We start from the raw sequence: 24,104 nt of genomic DNA on the forward strand, positions 1-24,104 counted from the left end.
ACCAGCTGCACAATACACACGAGTTACGGTAAAGCAGGAACTGCCAAGAGCACTGCTCACCCCTTTTCAGACAGTAAAGTCAGAATATTAGCTAGTTTCCTTCAAAGCTGGTACTGGCACATTTACAGAAATGTCCATGAGTGTCCACAGTCCCTGTTCAAATAAAAAAGTACGACAGCGTTTGCTTTTACTTGGTGTTGTTTCTGGAATCCTGAAGCCGCCCTCTCAAACTGCTCGACTTCATCCAGAAATGTTAAAATCTGTTTTCTCTGGCATCTCAGCAGAGGGTTCAGAGCCTGGGTTGGTTCTGGCTAATGCTACGTTAACCATTGCGTGTGCAGGGAATTTGATCTCTCCGTGACACTCCCAGTCGAAACATGGGGTGGAAAGTTTCCACAGATGATTAAGATGGAGGTGGTGGAGAATGGTCAGGGGGCAGACTGGAGTTTTGCCTCTTCTACACTTCACCCACACCCAGAACCCTTTCTCTGTGGCTGTCTCTGATTTTAGAAAGTTGTCTCTCAACCTCTCTTTGAGCTCTTCATCTAAAGGGTTGCATTGTTGACAACCCTTGATCCCACCTATTATTATTGTTCTCGACAATCTATGACAATTTACAAGAGAACCAAGGGCTTTTTTTTAAAAAGAAAAGCGTGTGAAATAAATGTACAAGTCAGCATCGAAAGTTTTGTATTTCTTTCTGGCACTGCATTGGTCCAAAAATAACTGAAACAGGACTTGCACTTCCACTTTAACAACACTATAAGAGAAGAAGAGAGCATGTGATTGCAATCCTTGTCATACATTAAGTATCGTATGTGCTGATTTTTATGTACACATTAGTTTTAAGCATTTATTTTTGTTGATTTTGATGGCTGTGGCTTAAAGCAGATTAAAAACCAATAATTAACCTTTTTTTTTTTAAATAAGTGGGAGGAAAAAGTGTTTTTTTTAATAGAGAAATGATCATTGTGAAAGAAGCTGGCTTGCATTTATGTGTAATAGGTGGGTACAAACATTAATCACAACAATTATGGAAACCATCAATTCACCTTTTTGTTTTTAATGGCAACTATTCAGAAATATAGACATTTTTACAAGTTCTTTTATTTCTGTCTGAACTGGCAACTATATTAGTCAGTTTTTCTTTCAAACTGCATTAGTGTGTTGTGACTAGAGTTGTCAAATAATCAATATCACAATATAATCGATGCTGAACAAATTGGTTATTCATACATACTCATATGCATCAAAAATCAATATAAATGCAATAGTGGGAGAAAAAAGGACTGTAAGAAATGTAACACTGATGGACAATGTGTCCCAGCCCATGTGCTTTAAGTGGTCAGTATGACTGGAAAAGAGCTATATCAGTTCAGTACATGTACCATTTATTTACTACTTAAAGATTTACATTACTTTGGTTGTAAGCAGTGGTTGTTGGACCTGCTGCTGCCTTTCGGAGTATTTACTCCTCCTTCTTTGGCATAAATTATGCATTTTCGTCCACAAACTGGCAAGCAGACAGTGGAAGTTTTGGGAAGTTTTCTGAACAATGTTCTGAATTTGTTGAGTTGCTGTAATTAGCTGATTTCCTGTTAATGTTTTTGTTAGCAATTGAGCAGGTGTGCCTGATAAAGCTGCCAGTAAGTTTTTGTAAAGAATGTTATTCTTTATTAGTGATTAATAGACTTGGGTACCAGATGATTTTGTTTTTATTATTTTGTGTTTAAAATTATTTGCGTTGAATGTTATGAATACTATAAAGAAAGTTCAGTTCAGTAATATTTATTTTCCTCTAAAAATAATTAAATATTTATTCCTTCTTTTATTTGTTTCCAGGAAATAATGCTCTGCTGGTTTTCAGCTCTTCTAAAGGAATCCAAATTAAAAACCTTACTAACAAGGAGTATAAGGTACCACTCCCACATTTTCCAGGACCTGGTCCAATAGCTGTCCTGGCCTCTAATCACACGGTGTACTGGGCGCAACATGGACGAGGCTCCATTTACAGGTAATAGAGCCCAGTTGGGGCTTTGCTTGGTGCTTCCAATGTCATCCTGAATGCTTTGGGTGTCAGATTGATTACATTACTTCTTTTATAGTGGGTTTGATCAGAACTGTTCATATACGGTAATAATAAACTTAAGGTTGATTAATGTCACGATTACTGTAAAGGTAAAGAAGTTACAACTGCAGCATCACAATGAAATTATGGACCCACTGCAAACAGCAGTAAACAAAAAAATAAAAAAATAAATAAAAAAATAAATACACACACACATATATATATGCGTGCGTACATGCATACATGACAGGTACAGCTCTAAAAAATTTTATATTATGAAAAAATTCAAGTTCTCCTGTCCTTCATTTCAGAAAGTAAAACTCTGTATTGATATATTTTATCAATCCATTAGAATTAATCAATCGATTGAATAAATTATTGGGGGAATTCAGGTGCACTCGCAGTAAAGTGAAAGGCAAATGGAGCATGCTGATACACACAAAAGTCAAAATATAAAAGAAGCAAGAAAAAAAGGAATAAGAGCTTGTACATTGAGAGCAAATTTACAACATGAGAAAAAACTGCTGTACAGTTAGTTATTTAAAATGGCATACTCGGTCTATTAAATGTGCAACTGAGTTAATTTAAAAAACAACAACTAATCAAACACGATGATGCATTAAAAAAAGAACAGCAGGCTATCTATAGAATAAGACACTGTGTAAAAAAACAGGGTTTGTTGGCAGCAATGATGGGTATAAAGTCTACTGGGAGGATGGATTTGCCGTTTGTGCTCCTAGGATGTTTGTCACTGAAGGAGCTCTCCAGCTCTGCAACAGCTTCACGCACGCAATGTGAGCTACTGTCCAACAGCAATGTTATTTTTGATAGAGTGCTCCTGTCACCTACCACCTGCACTGGGTCAAAGGGGGGCCTCCTGGGACAGAGCTGGCCTTTTATCTGTAGATAAGCTGCTGCGTCAACAAACTACACCACACAAAGATGGCTGACGTCCAAAAAGGTCTTACGGTGTGAACCCCGCATTCCAAAAGATCTCCTAAGCAAGTAGAGTCTGCTCAAGTAGAGTCTGCTCTACTAGCATTAGTGTTGTGACTTCGGTCCAGTTCACCCTTCAGATGAAAACCCAGGTAATTATACCCCGTTTACACTACCCTTTTTTAACCGAGCCGAGACCAGTCCGAGCTCGATAACCGAGATAACTCTTGTGTGTAAATGGTCAGCAGACATAACTGGACCGCGCTAAATGCAGACCAGTTCCTGAGCAGGTCTCGGACTGTTTTTTTTTTTTTTTTTATCCCGGTTATCTGATAACGAAGAGTGCATGAGCAGACCGCGTCATCCCCTTACAGTCAGCTGACTGTCAGCGGTTTTTCCGGCGTGTCTGGCTGCATGTCCCAATTCACACTCCATTCAAACAAATCTCAGACATTCATAATAATACTAGCTTCCTTACCGTGCCACACGATTTCCAGAGATGATTCTGCTTAGCAGTGTGATGAACCTCAGTGTCTGTCGTTGTAAATCCTTATTAGACGTTCGTTTGTCTCATCCACTTCCCAAAAGCCGACTCTCTCAAGTAAATTTACCAATGGTTGCCTTCTTCCCCTGACTCTCCACAAACACCGAAATATCACAATAATACTCAAGCACAACTTCCTGAATGTTACGGGCGCCGCCATTTTGAATTTTTCGGTCCCGCCTTCAATCCCAGAGAGCAGCAGTACCTCAGATCGTCACTAGGAGGCGAGGAGCAACCAAGGAACCGGGATAGTGTGGTGTGTAAACGGTCGTTAGCACGAGGCTCGGCTTGGTTAACTGATCCAAGCTCGGACTGGTCTCGGCTCGGATCGGTTAAAAAAGTGTAGTGTAAATGGGGCTTACGACTCCACTGTCTGCATGGCAGTTTCCTGGTCGTTCATCAATGTCGGTGTGGAAATCCAGCGCCGGCTCCTTGATATTTTTCCTCTGCGTTGATCAGGAGGTGGTTCCGCTGGCACCAGTCTACAGAGTATCGCCTCTGCTGTCTGTACTCTGATGAAGCCAACTACAGTAGAGTCATCTGAGAACTCCTGAAGATGGTAGCCTGGGGATTTGATGGAGTCCCCCTGCAGAGGTGGCTGATCAGCTTTCGCTTGGTCGCCAAGATGGCAGATGCTCAAAGGAGCCTCTCTGCTGCGCACAACAGACTCAATAAGTGTTTACAACATGCATATGGTTGCTTGGGTTCTCATCTGAATCATTTACACAGTCTCTCAGATACTAATTTTAGTTTGCATACGCTTCAGCTACTCTGAGGAGTTTGCTTGTACAATCATGCATAACCCATATTTCTGTAAAGGGGCTCTTAGCTTTAACTTGAATATTGCAGTTTTATCTGAATATGCCGTATTATCATTATTTGTGCAAGAAGTATTATTTTTGTTGCATTTCTGATAACTTCATTCTTGAAGGTAACGTTCAATTAGCTTGTTAATTATTACTCACCCAGTTTATAACTATCTGTTTTTTATCACTGTCCCACTCAAATTCCCCCCATTGTGGGACCATAAAGGTGTTTCTTATCTTCTTATCTTATCTCTTAAGTGCTAAGTGCTAATAACTAGGCAGCCACTGGGCTCAAGCTACACTGATTCATAAATTACCAGATCTATAGAGTCTATGCAGAATGGTAAGACACCTGGCCCAGATCGCTCCCCCGTAGAATCTTTTAAGAGCTTTTTCCCCAAAAAACTTTCTAAAATTTTATTACACATATTTCCTGACTCTCTGTCACAGGGATCTCCACCCCAAACGTTAACAAAGGCATCGATTATCTTTTTACTCAAACCCGGTAAAGACAGCTGACAGTGTGGCTCACATCGACCCATTTCCCTCTTAAATGCTGACGTTACAATTTTAGCAAAGGCCCCCGAATTGTGTTATCTCTCAAGATCCGACTGGCTTAATGATGAGGCGGCCCTCTTTCGCCAATGTTCGGCGGTTTCTTAACGTAATTCAAACCCCTGCGCCCGGGTATGATTTCAGACCGACGCCGCAGAAAGCTCAAACGTTGGTATTTGCTTTACAGTATTTACTCGCCACGATTTTTCACACTTCTTTAACACGAACGGTTCTCTGTGCACCTTGGGAAAACATCCTTTTGTTCTGCTGAGCATACATTATGTGCACACAACCTTCGCTAATAACTGCCACTGTCTGTGCAAAGTAAATGTTGCAACAGGTGCGGGCGGACGAAGCATATGAGTTGTGCAAGTTTTATGCTGTGCATACAGACGGACACAGAATAAGTGGTCAGGTTTATCTTGTGTGTGTGCTTTCAGAGATAAAAGATGTGCACGGATACCTTGCGAAAACCGATAACCTCCACATAATGTTCCCTCTGTCTCCTGTCTGAGTCAGTATTTCCTCCAAGCTTCCGGCTGTGTTTTATTTGATGATTCATATAAGGCCGGTTCACACGGCAGGATTTTAACATAGTCGGCAGGTTGAGAGACGGCACACGTAACAATAAAGAAATCAGGTTTTGCGCGTACACGTGTGGCGAGCGCAACACGCCACACGCTAACCGATTTCGCTTAAGATCGTTCAGATGTCAGACGGGAAATCTTGCGAATGCTCTCAACATCTAACGTGAGTCCAGAGTAAATAAATATGAAGGATGGGGGAGAATAATACCGATAGTTTATGGGCGGATTTTAGCGGAGAAAAAGCATAACAAAAAGAAAAGCTGTTGGTTAAAGAAGCAGAGGCAACGTGAGGGGGGGGGGGGGATCTCTCAGGGAATCTACATTGCAAAAAAGAGAACTAAAGATAAGTAACATTTTCCTGAAATGAGTGTATTTGCACTTGATTTGAGCACTTAAATGAGATTATCTGCCAATGGAATGGGTCTTTTTACCCCTAAAATAAGATAATTAGATATAATGCACTCCAAATAAGATGATGGATGATGAATAAGTTGTTCCCATTTTAGGTGCAAAAATCTTATTCCATTGGCAAATAATCTTATTTACCTGCTCAAATCAAGGAAACGTGCTCTCATTTCAAGAAAGAATTTCTTATTTTTAGTTCTATTTTTGCAGTGCATCAACTCGCTTTCTGATTGGCTACACGCCACATTCAACAGGCTGCGTGATCGTTTGTCCTCGGGAGACACCACACGTGGTAGGATATCGGGGCAAGACAATCCAACATGTCGAATATCCCCGATTTGAGGTCGGAGCGTTCCCGACGTTCCACCGAGCGAACCCGACCGCTCTTAACACACCGTACATGGTGGGATATTCTCTTGAGATTATTTTAAGAGACACACCGATAATCTGCACCTCTATGAAGGGGGAGATCGGGTGAAAAATCCTGCCGTGTGAACCAGCCTTAATAATGACACAAAGAAGAAACAAATTGTAAAACTCTTTCAAGCTTTCATGTACCACATTTATGTCACTTTGGGAAACTTGTTGCTTTCTATTTCTTCAACATTTACATTCTTGGTTGCATGACTCCTACCACATCTTAGAGGTAAAGTGTAACCCCAACGCCTGATCTAAATCATCATGTTTAGCATATCCTTTGCATCAATTTACCCCAATGATGAGCGTACAAAGACGTCTGACCTGAACTGTATATTCTCACGTTTTAATATGTTTCAGGGTGTCTGTAGCTGACAACCCAAAGAAAGCTGTGTTGGTGTTGAAAGTCCAGGGCTCTGTGTCTGGGCTCGCTGTGGACTGGCTCCACCGACTTCTCTACTGGACAAGTGTTGAGGCAGGTTCGCTTAACGCGGCTCTGCTGGATGGATCTTTGCAACGTCAGCTTGTCACGGGGCTCAACGAACCCTCTGCCGTGGCTGTGGATCCTCTTCAAGGGTAGGCTGCCAAAGAGTTTACATTTGAAACAAATGTTTTGTGTAATTAAAAGTAATATGTATGTAAGATATAGACACATGCTCTTTCTTTTTCTTTTTTTTGTATTCATTATCTCTTAAAACTAATTTTTTTTTAAAGAACGTTTTTTATACATCTTTATTTATTATCATCATTATTATTTTTTTTTTTTCTCTTCCTTCAAATTTTTATTGTTTATGTATCTATTTATTATCTTATAATAGAATTTTTATAGTAGTGTTTTATGTGTGAATACAGTGTGACGCATAGTTTGGACTATGTAGCAGCCAGAGTCTGTAAGCCAAATCAAATTTCCTTTGGGACAATAAAGTTAATCTAATCTAAATCTAATATATAGTCTCTTTAGGATCTGACAATTTTTTTTAGACATTGATTTCATAAAAGCGGTTTGGAAAATGGATGGATGGATGGATGGATGGATGGATTTCATAAAACAGAATTGTGATACAGTGCATTTATGAATGTGATGTTTGTTTTTTTTTACTTTAAATTCGGCAGCAAAAATTTCCCCTACAAAAATTCAGCTGCAGAAATTCGCCTGCAAAGGTTTTGGACTTCCTGGTGACTCAAGATTAAGCAATCAGCAAACAGGCTTAAATTGGAGGCAACTGGACATTGATTCAGTTCTTTCTGAAACGTCCCGACATCTATCCAGGAGTCTTTGTCATTTCTGGTGGATCGCACTTAAGCGACCTGTAGTTGGTGCACTGCTGTTTTTAAGGACATGGAGGCCCATCCTCCTAGACGCATTCTAAGTCTGACGCAAATCAATGACCAACCCGCCACTGTCCTGAGTCATTAGAAGCTATTACTTGGTGCAAGTGGAGTACTTGGTCACCTGAATGGTGATGAGACTGCTGAAGTAATCTCTTTAGAACGTGTTGGAAGACCGAGCTGTAAACACTGGGGAGCTGGAAGCTCACCTCCCCCTCTGTTTAGTGATGGCTTTTCTATTTTGACCAAGATTTTGCCCACAGCCGCTGGCCCTCCTGTGCTGCTCCATGCGTTCATGTAGCTGTTGTTTAGTTTCTCTGATGTACATGTGTGAGCAGACCTCGCTGCATTGGACAACAACACAATACACAACGGCGCTCAGCTGTGGTCTGGGTGTTCTGTCTTTGGGATAAACCAGTTTTTCTCTGACAGTGTTATTAGGTTTGAAATTTACTGGTATGTTGTGTTTGGAGAAAACTCTCCTGGGTTTCTCAGAAACCCCTGACACGTATGGAATGACAACGTTTTTTTTTGCATCTCTCTGTTCTCTCCTCTGTCTTTGAGGCTTTTTCTGCCAGCTTTGTTGACTGATTTGACTTAAGGCCGATTTCGGGTAACCACAGGCTTGCAGTGATTTCCTAACGTGCTTGTGTTCTTTGTTCTCCATCTGTGGCAGAGGGAATGTTGTCAGCCCAGTAGCTCAGAGCTCTGATAACAAAGAGTTTGTGTTCCACTGGGCGATGTGAAACAAAATGCAGATATTGGTGTGTGTGCCTGGGCTTTTTAGACTCGCATCTTCCTCAATGTGTACCGAACAATCCAGAAACATGTTGTTCTTGGCGTCCTCTGTGCTAAAGTTTGTTTATGTCCACTGAGCTGATGTGGAGGGTAAATGCCTCAACTTCTTTGGATTGGATTTTGACCCATGTGTCATCCACGTATGTGTCAGGATATGTGGAGTTGGAGGTTTTATTGAAGCGAGGATGAGTTGTGGAGAGAGAGAACCAGAGTCTTAACTGAGCCGAAGCAGAAGGATGTAGATGACAGGAGCAGGTGGACGGTAGGGCTGAACGATTTTGGAAAATAATCTAATTGCGATTTTTTTTTTTTCTTAATATTGCGATTTAATGCGATTGTTTCCCCCAGTTTAATTTATCATGTCTTTTTAAACATATACAAACAACAAATCAATCTGTTTCCTCGCTGTGCAGATTAGTTGCTAAAAGACCCGCAGCATCTAAACTCAGAAATAATTGCGTTCTGCCTACAATATATTTCAACCAAAATTGTAATTTTGACTTTTCTCTGCATTAACCACAAGCAACAAAAATGGCCTCTAAAAAAGATGTTTGTAAACAAGGACTATTCAAAACAAGAACTTTTAATGTTTCTATTAATCAGAATATTGTTCAAGAGAACAACTTTTAGTTGATTTGGACATCAATCCTTGTTGAACATAAAGTGCAACCAACAAGCAAGTCTATGTATTAAACTGATTGACCTGTACTTAATGCTATGTATGATTATATAAACTCTAAAACAAGTAATACAATTAGATTATCTCACTGCTGCAACTGTTTTCCCTTCCATGTGGAGGCAAACCCACTTCAAACATTTTACTGACACCTAATGGACGTGTCTAATTCCCTTATTGTTACATAGCCAAAAATTGCAGACTCTGCGATTTGGAAATTGTGTTTTTTTAAATCGCGATTATGTTGAAAATGCGATTAATTGTTCAGCCCTAGTGGACAGGATTACTTGGAGCGCTGGGGTAGCAGGAGGACCAGCAGCACAGCAGAGAGAGAACTTGCAGGCGGGCGTTGACGAAGGGAACTCTGGCAGGCAGACGTAGGAAGCTCTGACTAGCAGATGTGAGAAGCACGAGGCAGAACGAGGTTTGGATGAAGACAATCCGGCAGGGAAGAGCAGACTGAAGGGAGCTTAAGTAGGGAGGATGGCAGGTGAACTGAGTCCGGGATAGTTAGGAACGGCAGGTGGAACTAGCGAGGAGGTGGAGTGAGAGCTGGGCTGCATGAAAGGTGGAAAGAGCCATAATAGTCCAGGATGCATTGAGCAAAAACTGCTTCCTGACAGTATGTAAACCAGTAAGTTGGTGATGTTCCCTTGTAAGCACCGAGTGCTCTGCTCTCCACCTCCTCCATGTACAACCTGGCCACAGTGGGGGGCCACTGGGGAGCCCATGGCACACCCATGTTTCTGTGGGTAAAAGCTGTTTCTGTACTCAAAACATGTGATTGAGAGACAGGGGTCCAAGAAGTCACAAATCTGGTTTGGTGTTAAATTGATTCTGTCTTTTATTGATTCATCTTGATCCAACTGAGTCCTGACGGCGTTCGCAGCCTCTGATGTAGGAATGCTAGTGAAAAGTAAAAAACACTCCATGTGTTTTTTCCTGTCTGTAAAAAGGAGCGCTACCGGAGGTCATTTATTCCTGCTGCTATAAGATTTTACAATGCTGCACTATAACTGTGACCATAACTGTAATAATTAATGTGCAATAACCACGGTGCAATAATCTATTTAATACACTGTCCTACAACCCGTGCAATAATCCTGATGTAGTGACTTCTGCTGCTATCATCACCTGAACATAAGTCAGCCCACATGTATGTATGTATGTATGTACAAATGTATACAATGTATATGCACGTACATACGCGTAGGTGCGTATGTAAGTAGGCGCATAGATATATGTATATATTTAAGTATATAGATATGTTTATATATATATATATATACATAGACCACTAAGAATGTAAATGAGACATCATATGCCCATTCCTATTTCCTTTTTTTTGTATTTTTTTGGTATTCTTTCTGATCCATTGTATATATGAAGATTCACTGTATATAATTGAATGCACCTTCCCTACTCTGCACCTTCTTGTATGAGCCGATGTGACGAGTGAATTTCTCCATTGTGAGATCAATAAAGACTATCTTATCTTATCTTAAAAGAGAGGTGGCATCAAAGGAAACAATGCTTTCCCTTGGTGCCAGTTTTAGGTGTCGGACGTTGGACATGAGGTTTGTGGTATGAAGTGTTTCCAACCAGCGGAGCCAAAACTGTTGCAAGATGTTTTGCAATGTTGCATGTGACTGAGCAGCAGTCTTTCACTGCAGGAGTTCTCCAGCTCTGTGACCGCTTCATGTCACGTGCCACCATCTGCACTGGGCTGAGGGAGCAACTTAGGCCTTTCTGATAAGCTCATCAAGCCACTTCCTGTCAGCTGTAAATAAGCTGCTGCTCTGCTCAGTGAAAGATGCCGGATGCCCCACACAAAGAAAGGTCTTCAGGGACACCCCCCTGCACTCCAAAATATCTCAGTCTCCATAGCAGGTAGAATCTGCCCTGACCTTTCCTCTACAGAACGTCAGTGTTGTGACTCCAGTCCAGTCCAGTGGATTTCTAATGGCAGCCGTTTGCACCTTTTGGACTTTTTTTTTTACAGTTATCCTAGTTAATGGGGCTAAGAAAAAGTAAATTTCAAACCTTAAAGATTTTTATTTGTAAAAGAAATATAAAGATCATGTATCATTTTTCTTCTACGATTTTCCAATGCCTTGTTTTTGTCTACCACATAAAATCCCAATAAGATCTGTTGTAGGTGTTAGCTGACAAAATGTGAAACCTTTCTCCGGGTATGGATGTTATTTCAAGGCACCGTATCAACTGGAACATTATCTGGGTCTGCAGATGTTCACAGATTTGTTAATTATCAGTCTTTTAAAACATCACAATTTGAAACTCAAGTGATATAAAAGGTGGCGTAAAAGTGTAGATTTATTGTATAGATAATGAAATGGGATAAAAAAAAACAACAACCACCTCTTTTTTATATTTTCAGCTTCCTCTTCTGGGCTCAGTGTGGCAGCACCCCAAAGATAGAGAGGGCCACCCAGGACGGACATGACAGGATGGCTTTGGTCACTGCTTTAATACGCCAGCCAGTTGCTCTTTCTCTCGGTATGTTTAGAAATTTTCCATAGATAATGGTTCATTATTATGGCACATTATTTCAGGCAGGTGTGGAAAAACAGGAAGTCCTTCTAACCTTTTTTTCAAAAAGAACAAGGTTAGAGCCTTTTATCAGGTAATTTGGTTTGGAGCCCTGTGAAATGCAGATGCCGTTTTAATCCCTAAAGTTGGTTTTTATTTTTCTGGATTCCATATTTTAGAATGTAACCGTATTTCTGTCAGAGCTCTACTATTACTGGACATCATTAATTAAGTTAGAAAACCCAGACTCTGGAGAAAGAAAATGTATTTTTATAGGGCAGTAATGGTTGACGGCGTTGGTGGTTCAAATCATCAGACGTGAATACCAAGTAAATATGTTGTTTACAAAACCAAAGTGCTCTGATCTCGTTGCTAACAATAAACACATTGATGAACGTATGTCACTCAGCGCCGCGGCTAATGGGCGTGAATAAATGAATGCTTGCGGCTTTGTTTCCCTAGACATGCCGCGGCGGCTGCTGTACTGGTTTGACCAGGGGACGAAGAGTATTTCCAGGATAACTCTTGAAGGCCGGCACCGTAAAACTGTGGTAGAGTCCAACGGCTACCTGGACCGGGTGTTTGGACTCGCCGTGTTTGAGGTATGAGAGTCAGAGCTGGGTTATGTTCACATTCCCATTTCAAGACCCAGCAGAGTTTTAAAGCCGCCGCGTTAAAAGCCACAAAAAAAAACATTCAGTCATAAATTCTTTCCTATGGTTTACATTCATGTAATGAAATGCTAGTGAGTTTGGAAATGTCTCCAGTCATATAGGGTGTAAAGCAAGGGTGACCAACATGTAGCAAGTAACCCATGAGGACCACATGTGGCCCCCAAGAGCCTGTTGCTCTGCATCTAAAACTTTATTTTGTTTTCCATTACTCCTCCTTGTTTATTACCACTTGCATTCATATAGATTTGAAAATGGTGTCAGTCAGGCGTACAAGCTAACTGAAGAAAGGGGAACTCTTGTGGTATTTTTCCCATTGTTGATTGTCCACTTTGAAAGGTTTTCAAAGGGTTAGCGTTCATATTTGTTAAACAACCACAGTGATGCCTTTCACAAAGCACAGAATGTGGTTGGGTTAGATGTGAGTGCAGCTGGGCAATTGATACTCGTGGCCTCGGTGTTAATTACATTCTTATACTACAGAAAAACATTGCTTCTAAAAAGTTCCTCATGATATATTTATCAAGGATCAAATAACCAGTAAGTCTGATAAAAATGCAATAAAAACCACTTCATTTATTTGAATTTGCAGCTTGCTGCCTAACTTTAACAATATTAATAAAAGTAATAGAAAAATTAATCTGATAACATTCATTCAGCAGTGAGTATATTCGATTGACCATGAGTCAGTATTGGTTGTCACTTTAAATCCAATGCTAGAAGAGTTTCCCACCAAACTAGAAACAGCTTTTTTTAGACTCTGATTTGATAAACACTCCAGTCATACATATTTATTTATTTGTTTATTTATTTTTGTCCATTACAAACTGTTCCCACACACGAGCCCATAATGGTCTGGCAGTAAATCCAGGCTCAGGCTGAAAAAGGCAACTTCAGCTCCTACTAAAGCAGGTACTCTGATTTAGTAACAAACTAGCTTTACTTTTTACTGGAAATCTATTAATAAATTATGTGCGTATCCATTCTAATAATCAAATCTTTAATAAAATTAACTATTGAATATACTAATGGATATCGGATATAGAGTGAAATTAGGGGAACTTCTCCTACATGGTGCCATAAAGAAAGGAGGCTGAATAAATAATGATTGAAACAAATAATACGTAAATAGATGCCCATAAACACACCCTTAAGAATAAGTACCATAACATAAACAACATTGTGGATTTCAGAGTTTTTTAAGTGTCTTTGTGACTCTCTGCATAACTACCATGAATAAAAATCATGATGTTTATGTTTTCAGTGCAGAATTGCAAGCCTGCAGTATTTTTGCTCGTGTTTATCATCCTGGCTGAATTTCACACTGACTGATGTTTGGTCAACATACAGGTCCATCGCAACAGAGCTGAATATCATCAGAAAGTTTCCATTCATTTCAGTTATTCAGTTCAAAATGGGGAAACTCGTGCTCTGTATAGATTTTTGTTTTTACAGCCAGCATGAAATATCACGATTTCCGTTCCTTTGCATTATTTTCACTTGCAGCTAATAAAAAGTTTCTCAAAGAATATTTATATTATATAAGACCAATAAGAAGCACATTTACCACAGAGGTTTTAGCCAAATGAAAATCCATGTATTATAAGGTTTATGCACTTGGTCCTTGGTCAGAGCTCCTTGCATGAATTACTGCATCAATGCAGCGTGACACGGAGATCTGCCTGTGGCTCTGTTGAGGCGTTTAAAGACACCAATAATGGTTTATTGTTGGGTCTGCTGCATCTCTTGTTATCTTACTCTTTACTATAACCCACAGAGTCTCTGTGGGGTTTAGGCCAGATGAGTTAGCTGCTCAGGCACAGCTATTAAAGCTAGGATTGGTACTTTGGCAGTGTGGTCAGGTGCCAGGTCGGGCTGGAAAATAAAGATCACAGGAAAGCTTCTCAGCAGAGGGAAACATGGAGGGCTTTAAAACTTCCTGTAGGCAGCTCCCCTAATGGGGTCTACTGACTGCTGGTTTCCCCAGTGATTATGTACTGTAAACCTTAACGTCACACGTCTGTCTTGAAAATGCCGTTTTTTTTTAATCACACCTATTTTATAGCACAAATTGGTCTCAAATGAAATGTTTTTTTATATTATCATCAACATTTAAAGAAAAATGCTTGCAAAAGTATGATATATTAATTTGAAATTACTTGAGATTAATTTGAGATTATATGGACACTGTCTCTCTCCCCCGTCCATGACTTACAAGCTTCTGCGTTACATTAACGCAGTTTACTGAGTGTATACAGCATCTATCTATCTATCTATCTATCTATCTATCTATCTATCTATCTATCTATCTATCTATCTATCTATCTATCTATCTATCTATCTATCTATCTATCTATCTATCTATCTATCTATCTATCTATCTATCTATCTATCTATCTATCTATCTATCTATCTATCTATCTATCTATCTATCTATCTATCTATCTATCTATCTATCTATCTATCTATCTATCTATCTATCTCCCTCCTTCTTATTTTATTGTATTTTTTATTCTTTGTCTGCACCATCAACACCAAGTCAAATTCCTTGTAAGTGCAAACCTACTTGCTGATTAAACTTCATTCTGATATTTGTGGCTCACACAAACTATTCAGCAGAATTTTAGTTTAATCTTTTAGATCCAACATCCCACTTCATTCAGTGCCGTAAAACCATTTTGATTCATGTTAACCCCTTTTATGTTTTATAAAAACAAAACTAACTTTTATGACATGGCAATTAGCATTCATCTCTGCTTGCGCTCCATCAGGGATTTTTATATTGGGGCGATGAAGCTTCGCACTCCCTCTGTCGTGCGAACAAACACGACGGCAGAAGCCTCCAGGTGCTGGCGTCAAACATCTCCTTATCAGGGGGCGTCGCCGTTGTTCACTCGGTGCTTCAACCAGAAGGTAGTTAAAATCTACCGCGTAACTTTAACGTGCCTGATGACTTTCTGTTCAAATACAACCTCAAAGGGACCCTTTCCTCTCAGCTAACTCTGAAGCTTTTAACTCCTTAGGAGCGGCCGCATGCGGACGTCCAGGGACGGCGTGCCGGCACGAGTGCGTTGTCGACCTGGCGTCGGAGAGGCCGCGGTTCAGCTGCCACTCTCAACAACCGAGACCAAGCAATCCTCAAATTCCTGCCATCTCTCGCTCTGTTCCCGCCTCAACTTTGTCCGGTCCAACATTTGCTGGGATTGTGTCTCTGATAAGTAAGAACAAGGCTTCACTCGCCCAAATATCTAATCTTCACATCTTCACGAAACAAGCTTCACAAACATTTGTTTTTAAGGTTTTTCAGATAAAATCACCAAACAAAAGAGGCAAAAGCCTGGTTTTTAACTTCCTTGAACGAATTGACTGAAGATCCAATATTGGCCTTACAAGATAAATATGGAGGTGTTTGTAACTTACCTGCCGTGAGGTGAAAGATTTCCTTCTAGCATTCTTAAAAAAAAAAACTATCCTGACCTGTTGTTTGACTGAAATACATCTTAAAAAGATGTGCAAGAAGCCTGCATATCAGAACCAGCCAGACCACAAACACTTTAAAACATTCTCAAACAAAAAAGGTCAAAATTAGAAAGGTTGTCCCTTTTTCCTATAACTATAGCCTTTCACCAAGTTGACCTCTTAATCTGCATAGCATATAAATTTTTATACTGGATGTAAATAGATGTCATGCAGGCACTTTTATCTTCTTTCCAAGTCAATATCCATGTGTTACAGAGCAAACTTGCACTATGTCGAGGGCAAAGTCCAAATAAAAAAAAAAATAATAGAATGATAATGCAAGTTTAAGTTTTTTAATAGTAATAATACAAATAAAAATGCAGAAGTGAAGTCAGTAACTCAGAGGCTACAAGGCTACAAACCTAAACCCGTGGAAATGAAGTTCACTCAAATAGGAAATGCAGTCCTGTGCAGGTTTAGCTTCTAATGGCGTCCATGCCTGCAGGGAGTATTTTGAGCTCTGTTTCAAGCTAACAAGTCAACAATTGAAGCAGTGATCTCAACTTTCAGTAGAGCTTTAAAAACCTTTGATTAAAAACGATTAAATGTTTTTTTTTTTTTTACTTTATTTAAAAAAAAACAAGCAACTATTAAACCACCTGAACCACATTTTTCACCTCACAAACAGTGAATTTAAATCAACCAACTTTTTACCAAAACTGCAAGTTTTTAAAAAAGAAAAGAAAAAAAACACACATGCTCTCTGAACCCATTGAAGAGTTTCTGATTGGTTGGGAGGATGTAGTGACTGTTATATTAATCTACATGGCTAAAATGCATAAGGAAGGAAAACTTTTATTCTATTGAAGTTTTTATTGACCCTTTTTTCTATGATCGATATACGTCTATCGATCGATAGATATCGTTATTGAATTATCGTCCAGCCCTAGTCTTATTGTTTGTTCACATGATTGCACCATTTAGGCTAAGAAGAGAGGCTGTAGCTGAAAGACGTATAACCATCTTTGTACCAACCTGTAAATACACTAGACTTCCTTTTCTCTGAGTTTTTCTTGGATACGAATTGCTTTACACCCTCATGCTTATGCTTTATGTCACAACACCCAGCTATCTTAAGGGTGTGTTTTACAACTCTAAGAAGAAACGCATCAATGGGCTTGCCTTGGATGGACGGCATAAGTCACTGTTGAGAACCTGCTTCTGAGAAACCTTGCATAGTGCAGCTCTGCTGGCTGATGTTTGTGCACTCCAGTGAGGCGGCTGACATCATACAGACACTTTCCATCAGTGGGTCAACACGTCCTCTGCCAGGTTGGCACAGGCTGCAGAGGGTGATGCGTGTCTCCTGTGTGTGTGTCCCAGTTTTCCTCAGCCTGATGCTGGTGGGGATGGCGTTGTGGTGGTGGCGGGAAGAGTTTCGGCCCTCCAGGTCTTCCACGTTTCAGAGCTTCTCCCTCAAAGAGTCCCAGGACCCGCTCATCGCTCAGGGGCCCCCTGTGAGCCCTGACACCACTTTAGTCAAGGCAAGTAAGGGTGAAACTCATGGTTATACACTGCTGTAAATAATGTTTGCCACCTTACAGATTTTCTTCAATATTTCTGATTTATTAAAAAAAGAAACCGGAAGATCAGACAAAGATAGTCAGTTAATGAAAGATACCGCTGTCAAATAAATAAATTTATTATTTATTAAGGTGAATAAAAGCTGTCCAAGTCAATCTAGCCCCATGTGAAAAAAGTAAGCACTCACTAAATCTAACATCTAGGTGTGAAACCCTTTGGTACCAATGACTGACATCCTGTGTTTATATCACCTTTGCATATGACTATTAATTCAGCCACATTGGAGAGATTTAGAACAGAAGTAGCCTGTTTAAAACATGCTGCTGCATCTCAGCTGGATGTGAGGCAAAACTTGGTCATTGTCGATCCAAAAACCTTAATTTGTTTTTTGGCTTGTTCGTGTGCTTCAAAATATTGTCGTGCTGCAAAAACCAAGCAAGCTTTAGGTTAAGCTACCAAAGCGATGGCTTTATCCTCTCCTTTAAGTTTGTTTTGGTACAGAGCATAATTCATTGTTTCATCAATTGCAGGTACATCTAAAAAAAAAGATTAGAATATCTTAAAAAAGTTTAATATTCTTGTATTATATTTCCGAAAGTTATAGATTCATTACACATAGAATTAAATATTTCATCCCTTTATTTCTTATAACTTTGATGATTATGGCTTACAGATAAAAACCCAAAATTGTCTTATGGAATATTTTAGTAATATACTAAGATTGGTTTAAAAAAAATAATACTTTAAACAGAAATTTCAGATTTCTGAAAGGTATTTTCATTTCTAATGACTCTGTACTATGAGGAGGCTCCCGTTGCATGAATTACTGCATCCATGCGGCGTGGCATGGAGGCGACCAGCCTGTAGTTCTGCTGACGTTTTTCAGGAAGCCCAGGTTGCTTTGGTAGCGGCCTTCAGGTCATCATTATCGTTGGATCTGGTGACACTCATCTTCCTCTTGAAAATACCTCATAGTCTCTCTATGGACTTCAGGATTTAAGCTTTAAATAAATCTGATCCAGTAACATTTACAGAGTTTTTTTTTTTTGTAGTCAGTAAAGCTCATTTATATGGTGATCTTTAACAATAAAACAATGACTTTGCCATAAAATATACAGAAATACATGCCCTAACGCAGATCATTTAAAGGAAATATGTTGTCATTTTGCCTCAAGCTTCTGTTGGTTTGTAAAATGCTGTTGTCACTTACTGTCTGGTCCTCTGCGATGGGGAAACGCTGCTGCTCTTGCAATCATGGGGTGAGCATCTGTTTTCTCTTCAGGAAAAAAAAAAACATGAATGTTTGCAACATCACCAGTTGTCAGTAAAATAAAAAAAAAACACTGTGCAGAATGCATGACCATCATCTGCTTTAACCTTTTGCTTTTAAAAAATCTTTTTTTTAATGCTTTCTTGTTTTCTCAGTACTTGTGACTATTTTAGAAAAACAGATTTTGTTCTGCGTCTCAAAAGGACCGCACGGTAAAAGCAAAAGTTCAAACATCAATTCCGGTTGTTATAGTTATACACATCACGAAAGGCTTCGATTCTGGAGGGTGAATAATAATAATAATAATAATAATAATAATAATAATAATAATAATAATAATAATAATAATAAAGTAAAACCATCAAGTTAAACACTGAAAACTGAGATACCTTTCATAGTGGGGGAAAAAAAGGTTGGTGTGACTTCATTTAAAGCTGCTATGTTAACTTTAACTCAAAAGCTTAAACAAGCAGTCCTTTTAGTTTTCAGCTGCAAAAGGCTCTGGATGTTTTCATCATTTATTCAGTCTGCTATAACTCATTATGTCTGACAGTCTTCTGGTTATGTCACACCTCATTTCGTGCCTTCCACTGTGAGTCCTGTCAATGAAACGATCCCCTTTCTTACAGGAAACCCTTCTCAGGCTGGACTTGGACTCCGAGTGAAGGAGCGGCACCGACGCACAGCTGTTCACACCCCTCCTGCTGATATCATCGAGACGCTGAACTCGGAGCGGACACACCCGGATGATCATGCCGTCATGTCCCAGCCTCGTCTGGGCGTGAATGCCTCTGAAGCACGGACTTCTACGTCTGCGCTCTGGAAACTGTGGTGGCCCGCCATCATTGCTCCGTTGACTCAGTCTGAAGGGTAATAACTTCTAGTCCTAGTGGGTCTCTGCTGTCGATGAGGTTTATGAGTCACTCCAAGAGCCTTTGTGCATAAATGAACATGAGAGTATCAAATCATTAGGGAGGCAAATCTCAGAGGCTTTGAGATGTAATAGAAATAGGATCTGTTTAAACTCACAATTGCCATAATAAGTGTGTAACCGGATGTTAGGCTGGACCACAATAGTTTTGTAGTATCAGATTTTCTAAAGATGCTGGGTTGTTGAATTGCTGAATGGGTTTGTCAAGCTTGTTTTTGTTTGTTTCAGAGAGTTATAGAACGGTACATGCAATATATTTAAGTGCACTTTGTCCCTCTGCATACTTACAGATTTATGCATTTAAGTTATGAAGTATTTGGGGGGTAACTTGACAATTTTTTTTTTGTTGTTGAATGAAACTGTTGTTCTTCTGGTTTGCTCTTCTGGCAATCAGCTCTGTGAATGTGCTGTAACCCGCCTGCTGCCCAATGAGTACTTGAATCATTTCAGATGTAAATTATTATTTTATGTTCTAAAGTAACGGTGTGTTAAATCCAAAGTGTCAAACAGAAAAACAAAACTAATAGTTAAACCCTTCGTTGGTGTTTATTTCATCTAATTGGGTTTTGTAACATTCCTTTTTTCCATTATGGGGTTGGAATCTGGTTTTTGATGTTCAAATTAAAATGGGGGAAAAAAATCCAAAGCTGCCTAGTTTGATCAGACAAGCTTAAAATATAAGTGGCCTTTTTTGCTCCACAAACAAGAAAACAGCACAAAAATACAGACATTTTTTTTTGTTTAATCTCTGCATTAAAGTACAGTTTCCTGTTCATATTTGTATAATTATGTGTAATTCACCTGAAAACTATTTTCATTTATTGAAATACAGCTTTGAAAAAGACCCATTTAGTCTAGAATGGAAACAGGAAGCAGTAAAGCCACGACATTTGTTATTCACCTACAGTGCCTTGTAAAGGTATTTCAACCATTTTTTTTGTTGTTTTTCCATGACGTCTCTTCGAACAGAATTATGTGTAAAGGGATACATGGTTTTGGTTTTGCAAAGAAAAGTTCTGATATGCATGAAGTGCTTCTATTTTCAAGCCTGTTTTGTTTGAGGTTTTAGTATGTAAAGTCCACCCGTTTGTAATTTAACCTAACCAAATGGTTGGCGTCATCACAGCAGAAATCCGACCTCCGCCCCAGTCTTAGGTCTTCTGGAGCCTCTAACTGCTTTTCTTCTAGGAATGGGGAAGAACTGTTGAGAAAAGCAAACCCCATTCACTATTTAAATGATTTAACATAAATGTTTAGCGGTATGAGAGCACAGCGGGTGGATAGGAATTCATGAAATGGTTTTAAGATGTTTATTTGTGTTAAAAAAAAAACACTGAAAAAAATGTGCATCGCTTTTCCTTCATAACTTCACATTACTTTGTGTTTGTGGTTATATTGGGATGTGATGTAAAGCCATTTTGAGGGTGTGATTACTTTTGAAAGCGACTGTATAAATATGTTTATTTATTCTAATTTCCTCCTGATTTGTTGCCTAAAAAAATAATAAAAGTGGGCAAATAATGTCAGCAACAGTTTCTGTATTTAGCGGAGGTAGTTGGGGTAAGATGACGGTTTATTTGCTTGTTTTCATTTTGAGTTCTTATTCTGAAATGGGAACAAATATATCTAGTTTTTTTTTTTTTAACATCTCCATGTTTGAATACCTAACAATTTGTTTTGCTCTTTATTTTTGTGAAAATCTTATGCAGATTGTTACGTCTTTTAGGACAGATGGTTGAGAGATATTGTAAGTGTCCTGCTGCGTTCTTCAGTTGATATTTATTTTTAAGGAGGGCTTTTGTTTTTTCTTTTGGGGGCGCTACATGTGTTGTAGAAGTTTGTGTTTAGTACTACACTGTTGATGCTGTGAAAGAGCCCAATAAACTCAATGTTTTGCTCTAGTTTTGGGTCTAATCAGCCATCTCCTCACTGAGATCACACTTTTTTTAATTTTTTTATTTGTAATAACGTATCTGTAGTTTATTGACTATATTTTCTTTTCATAATGTTTGTGACAATGCAAAAACTGAGCATCATGAATCCCTTCACTTAGGGTAAAGTGACACACCTGATTCCAACCTTTTTATTCCTTTCTATTTTATCTGAGATTACCAGAAGAGGTTAAAATCCACCTCTGTTTGTACCATAGCTTTCAACTGTCTTTAATGCATGTTTACCATCATCACTCAAGCACGTCAACATGGAGCAGAACAACAAACACCACTGTTTATCTGCCTTTAATACGTAATCGTTTCCTCTTTCCTGTTTCGGCTGAACTTAAGCCAGATCTGCCCTTCATGTCATTTATGTAATCATTTATGTTTAGATAATTTTCTCGTTCACTTTAACAATCCATCGGTTCTCACCAGCCACTTTTGTTTAAATAAAGTTATGATTTTGGTCACTTATTATTTAGTTTTCTTATTCTCCGTGCTATAAAATGTATCGGGCATTACAGAAAGACTAAACTGTGAACCGGAACTTGTGACACTAACTCGTTTCAAAATATCTTCTTCCTTGTGGTTTCCACCCTGTGGCATGTTGGGAAATCTCAGAGCAACCGTCATTCAGTCTCCATTGTCAGATTCTGACTCCTCTCTGTGGCCCTTAAATCATGCTAACGATTTTGTTTGTATAAACTGAAACATACGCAACATGCCTGTGCAAATTCTCAGCAAACGGGCTTAAATCGGAGGCAACCGGACTGTGGCTCGGTTTTTATGAAACGTTTCAGTGCCTATTAAGGAGTCTTTGTCAATTCTAGTGGCTCACACTTGAGCCACCATAATTGGGGATTCTCACAAACATCCACAGGTGTTTGGATCCAGATGCTTACATGTACACTACTATACAGATAAACCCTCAAAATACAGTGATATGAAAATGTATCCATACCACATTTTGTCACATTATAACCACAAACAATTATATTTTATTGGAAATGTATGTGAAAGACAAACACAGAGTGGTATGCAATTGTGAAATAGATAAAATATACATGATAAAAACTGAAAAGTACCGTGTGCAAAAGTGTTCAGTTCCCCTTTTCTCTGAATGCAACCAATTGCCTTCAGAAGTTGCTTTATGATTGCTAATGACTGAATAGGGTCCACCTGTGTGTAATCTAATCTCAGTACCAATACAGCTGCTCTGTGACGGCCTCAGAAGTTGGTTAAGAGAATATTGGGGAGCAAACAGCATCATGAAGCCCAAGGAACACAACAGACAGGTGAGGGATAAAGCTGTGGAGAAGTTTAACGCAGGCTTAGGCTGGAAAACAATGTCCTGAGCGTCAAACATCTCACAGAGCACTTTTCTATCCATCATTCGGAAATGGAAAGAACATGGCACAACTGTAAACCTACCAAGATAAGCCTGGAAGTTTAGGCCGTCCACCTAAAGGAGAGCACTGATCAGCGATGCAGCCAAGAGGCCCATGGTGACGAACTGCAGAGATCCACAGCTCAGTTGGGGGAATCTATTAGTCGGGCAGTGCACAAATATGGTCGAAGAGCGGCAAGAAGAAAGCCATTGCTAAACAAAAACCATAAGAAATCCTGTGTGCAGTTTGCCAGAAGCCACGATGGGGACCTTGTGGATGCAAGACGAGCTCATATTGTCACACCTTAACCACAGTGGTTTAGTGGGTTTTGGTGCTGATATGTTGTGCTTGGTTTTTGCTAACATGGTGCATCACGGCCAAACATTTCTACTTTGGTTTCATTTATTTCCAAATGTTTTGTTGTTTCTTCAGATGGAGATCAGTGCCCGTATTCACAAAAATTCTCATAGTCCTCTCAGTGAGCCGCTGTCTTAGCCTTGAAATTCCTGCCAGTGAGTTTTGACCTGAGAGTTATTCAGATTGTTGCTGACAGTGACTAAGTAAGAAGACCTTTTTTTTTTTTTTTTTTTTTTTTTTTTTTTAAACTTTGTGAGGAGGTGTGAATGGTCATTGCAAGAAACAAAGAGCAACACAAATGTTCTCCAAGTAATCAATGGAGAGAAATTACCGATTTAGACTGGGTTAAGAAATGTGTGATGGTGATAAAACTTAGCAAAATAAAAGCTTATCACACTGCATCAAAATGTTTGAATGTATCATATGTCCTCGTTTATTTGCTTATGTTTACTCACCACACTGGTCATTTAACTACTTCATCTATTTGACATTAGCACACCCTCACCTGTCAGAGTTTTACTGAGATGGCCTGCTTGTAGAAAACGGTTGGATTTGGCAAAACGAGCAACATAAAACGGAGAAGGTGGAGAAAACTGAACCGGGCAGAGAAGCAGCGCCTCTGTCCCGCACCGCTCTGGGAGGAGAATGGAGTGTTGAAAGGTAAAATTGATTCCTTTGAAGCGCATTGCTGGATCAATGCATCTTTTTCTCTGTGCGTCTGTTTCTCTGCATTTACGCACCAGCCTGGAAAATGAAAATCGCTCCATGCAACGATCAAAAGCCACAGAGGAGAAAGTATCACACAAACAAACTTCATAAGACCATTTAGGCTACTGACA

The 24,104-nt window shown here is 39.4% G+C and overlaps 1 protein-coding gene across 1 annotated transcript in view; it reads left to right on the plus strand.

The window, feature by feature from the left end:
* The window catches only part of LOC105939995 (low-density lipoprotein receptor), a 39,172-nt gene extending 17,178 nt beyond the window's left edge, over positions 1 to 21,994 (plus strand). Inside the window, exons 6-13 of the mRNA XM_012882411.3 lie at positions 1,843 to 2,014; positions 6,679 to 6,894; positions 11,520 to 11,638; positions 12,134 to 12,273; positions 15,114 to 15,255; positions 15,366 to 15,560; positions 17,185 to 17,345; positions 19,285 to 21,994. Of these exons, the coding sequence (XP_012737865.2) occupies positions 1,843 to 2,014; positions 6,679 to 6,894; positions 11,520 to 11,638; positions 12,134 to 12,273; positions 15,114 to 15,255; positions 15,366 to 15,560; positions 17,185 to 17,345; positions 19,285 to 19,320 (1,181 nt within the window). The 3' untranslated portion in view covers positions 19,321 to 21,994. The remainder of the gene's footprint in view (positions 1 to 1,842; positions 2,015 to 6,678; positions 6,895 to 11,519; positions 11,639 to 12,133; positions 12,274 to 15,113; positions 15,256 to 15,365; positions 15,561 to 17,184; positions 17,346 to 19,284) is intronic.
* The last annotated feature ends 2,110 nt before the right edge of the window (positions 21,995 to 24,104 follow it).

This window comes from Fundulus heteroclitus, unplaced genomic scaffold, assembly GCF_011125445.2.
Source record: "Fundulus heteroclitus isolate FHET01 unplaced genomic scaffold, MU-UCD_Fhet_4.1 scaffold_78, whole genome shotgun sequence".
Lineage (NCBI taxonomy): Eukaryota > Metazoa > Chordata > Actinopteri > Cyprinodontiformes > Fundulidae > Fundulus > Fundulus heteroclitus.